At 64.8% G+C, this 2594-nt stretch overlaps 1 protein-coding gene across 1 annotated transcript in view; it reads right to left on the bottom strand.

Annotated features, from left to right (window-relative positions):
- Positions 1 to 5: 5 nt before the first annotated feature.
- Positions 6 to 2594, bottom strand: part of LOC104166396 (thrombospondin-3-like) — a gene marked incomplete at both ends in the record, with an annotated part of 3442 nt that continues 853 nt past the window's right edge. The window contains 10 exons of the mRNA XM_009706296.1: positions 6 to 47; positions 290 to 397; positions 522 to 632; positions 758 to 910; positions 994 to 1071; positions 1238 to 1378; positions 1558 to 1706; positions 1791 to 1842; positions 1951 to 2033; positions 2325 to 2351. Coding sequence (XP_009704598.1) covers positions 6 to 47; positions 290 to 397; positions 522 to 632; positions 758 to 910; positions 994 to 1071; positions 1238 to 1378; positions 1558 to 1706; positions 1791 to 1842; positions 1951 to 2033; positions 2325 to 2351 — 944 coding nt within the window. The remainder of the gene's footprint in view (positions 48 to 289; positions 398 to 521; positions 633 to 757; positions 911 to 993; positions 1072 to 1237; positions 1379 to 1557; positions 1707 to 1790; positions 1843 to 1950; positions 2034 to 2324; positions 2352 to 2594) is intronic.

Below are 2594 nucleotides of genomic sequence, written 5' to 3'. Positions count from 1 at the left end.
GTGTCTGAGTTCTGCTGGTCCTTGTTGGGGAAGAGCCGGCAGTTGTCCTGCGGGGAAGAGGACAGGGATGCCCGCACTGCAGTGGCAGACAAGAGGCTGCAGTCTGGCACCGGCCAGGGCAGGAGGACATCTCCTCCAGCACCCTGAGGGAGACCATCCCAGAGCCACAAGCCTGCTGATCCCCAGGAGAAGTATCTTGAGGGAGTCAGCCCCAAGGGAAGGGGAGAAGCCATCTGCCCGGCACGGCCCCCAGAGCCACCGGCACGGCCTGCCCGCCCACCACAGCCACCTCGACGTTCTTGATGCCATCGCCGTCAGCGTCGTCATCACACTGGTCCCCGATGCCGTCATTGTCGGCATCCTCCTGCCCCGAATTTGGTGTCAGGCGGCAGTTGTCCTGCAGGCACAGACAGCGTTAAAGACGGGGAGGAGACGAGGTCTGAAGCACAGCCCTGTCACGGGCTCCGTGAGCCCCGGCACCCCCTGCCCGAGGATGCCGCCCTCCCTCTCCGGGAGCCCACCTGCTTGCAGTGCTTGTTATTGTCGATGCAGGGCAGGGGCTCGTCTGGGTAGCCGTCAAGGTCCGTGTCTTGCCCACACACGTTGCCGTTGCCAGCCCAGCCCACGTTGCACTGAAGAAAGAAGAAATCAGGGGCTGGGAAGCGGGGAAGGGCCCCGGCAGGACCAACTGCCGCCCGTGCCAATACCCCCTGCACCCCCCTGCTTCACCCTCCTCCTGCCTCCATCCCTCGCTCACCGCACATGAAATTTCGCCATTCCTCTCGAACACGCAGAAGCCGTTGATGTCGCAGGGGTTGGAGGTGGGGGTGCTGCAGGACTTCTGCGGGATGCAGCCAGACGTTTGATTCCCCACAAACCCTGACTTGCAGGGACCACACTTGTAGGAGCCCTGGGAGAGAGGGGGCAGAAGCAGGATTAGGGGAGCAAAGCGGCCCCGAACACCAGGCAGGGGAGTGGGGCAGCTCTGCTCACCAGCGTGTTGGTGCAGATGGAGTTGGGGTCACAGCCCCCGTTGTTCCCATCGTTGCATTCATCAATATCCGTGCAAACCTGCAAGCAGCGTGGGACAAACCGTCACCCAGAGCCTTTCCCTGCCTGCAGTTCTGCCCACCCCTGTCCCTCTTCCCGCAGGCACAGCATCCTCCACCTGTCCCTGCAGTTTAGCAGCCCGCAGCACCCACAGGGATCCAGCCGAGTCCCGCGGCGCTGCGCTCACCTGCTTGCTGGCCCTTGCGTAGTCCACCCCGACGCCGGAGACGGTGTTGCCGCGATAGCCGCGGGGACAGGGCTCGCAGCGGAAACCAGGGGCCGTGTTTATGCACTTGGAGGCAGGGAAGCAGGGGTTGGCATGAGCACACTGCCGCACGAGAAGAGAGACAGCCTTCACCCTCGGGTACGTTGGGGTGGCCACTGCCCCGGGACATCCCGGCAGGACCCTTCCTTGCACCGAGGATGCAACCAGAGAGGGGAAGCGTTGTCTGCCCGCGCTGCTCTGGCAGCGCTGGGCCTGCTGACCCACCCCAGGAGCGTGCCCACCTCATCAATGTCGGCACAGTGGGTGCCGTTGCCCTCCAGCCCCGGCGGGCAGGGCCCGCAGCGGTACCCAGGGTACTCGTACGTCTCCATGCAGTCCACGCCGTTGAAGCAGGGGTTGGGGTTGCAGCGGGACCGGTGCTCGTGGAAGCCTGAGAAGATGAAGGTCGGGCAGGGGGTGAGATGGGGTGGCCCTTTGCCCCCTGAGGTGGGAGCAGAGCCTCGCCAGCACTCACCGCAGACCTGGCACTCCATGATGGTGTTGCGGATCAGAGACATCTCCTTCACCTGCGAGGCAGCAGAGCACAGAGCGTCAGGGGCATGCAGCGTACTGGCTGGCACCACGCTCGTGGGAAATCCAGCCCAGGGAGAGCCGATACCGCCCCACCATCTCACCTGGTCCCTGATGTCTTCCCGCAGCTCAGTCAGGATGCGGTTGAAGAGGGTCAGCTGCGTGACCAGCGCCTTGGTCTGCTCGCCTGCCAGGAGAAGAAAAGACAAGGTCGGCCCCAGGACAGATGCAGCTTCCCGGGACCGTGGGCTGGGACTGCTCTGCCCCTCGGCACGAAACCAGGAGGATGAGACAGCCAACGGCCCGTCCTCCTCCCTCGCCCTGTAGCACACCCCGTGCCCTCTGGTCCACCCCGTCCTGGGGCCCCGCAGGCACTCGAGGCACTGGGACAGCACCAAGGGTTTTCTGCCGCCGCGGAGCCCCAAACGCTGCCATCGCCCTCCCGCTGGGGAAAGGAGGAAGCAGAGCAGGGACTTACCCAGGATGGAGGCCAGCGCGCTCGTCACTGCGAGGAGAGAGACAAGATATTACCAAACGCTGCCATCAAAGCCCAGCAGCGTCACCTTCATGGCTGCTCCTGGTCAGCACGTCCACGGTGCAGGAGCTCCCACCGGCGTGGGGACACCTGACCACGGAGAGGCCCCTCTGTGCAGCGTGCTGTCACCTCCCACCTCCACGTGCCGCAGCACGTAGCACGCACGGGTGACCCCATCAGCCCTCCGCGTGGCTCCTGCTCCGCACAGGGCGC

This window comes from Cariama cristata, unplaced genomic scaffold (assembly GCF_000690535.1).
Source record: "Cariama cristata isolate BGI_N322 unplaced genomic scaffold, ASM69053v1 scaffold37108, whole genome shotgun sequence".
NCBI lineage: Eukaryota > Metazoa > Chordata > Aves > Cariamiformes > Cariamidae > Cariama > Cariama cristata.
The sequence above is the reverse complement of the archived record's forward strand: the minus strand, read 5'-3'. Positions and strand labels throughout refer to the sequence as shown.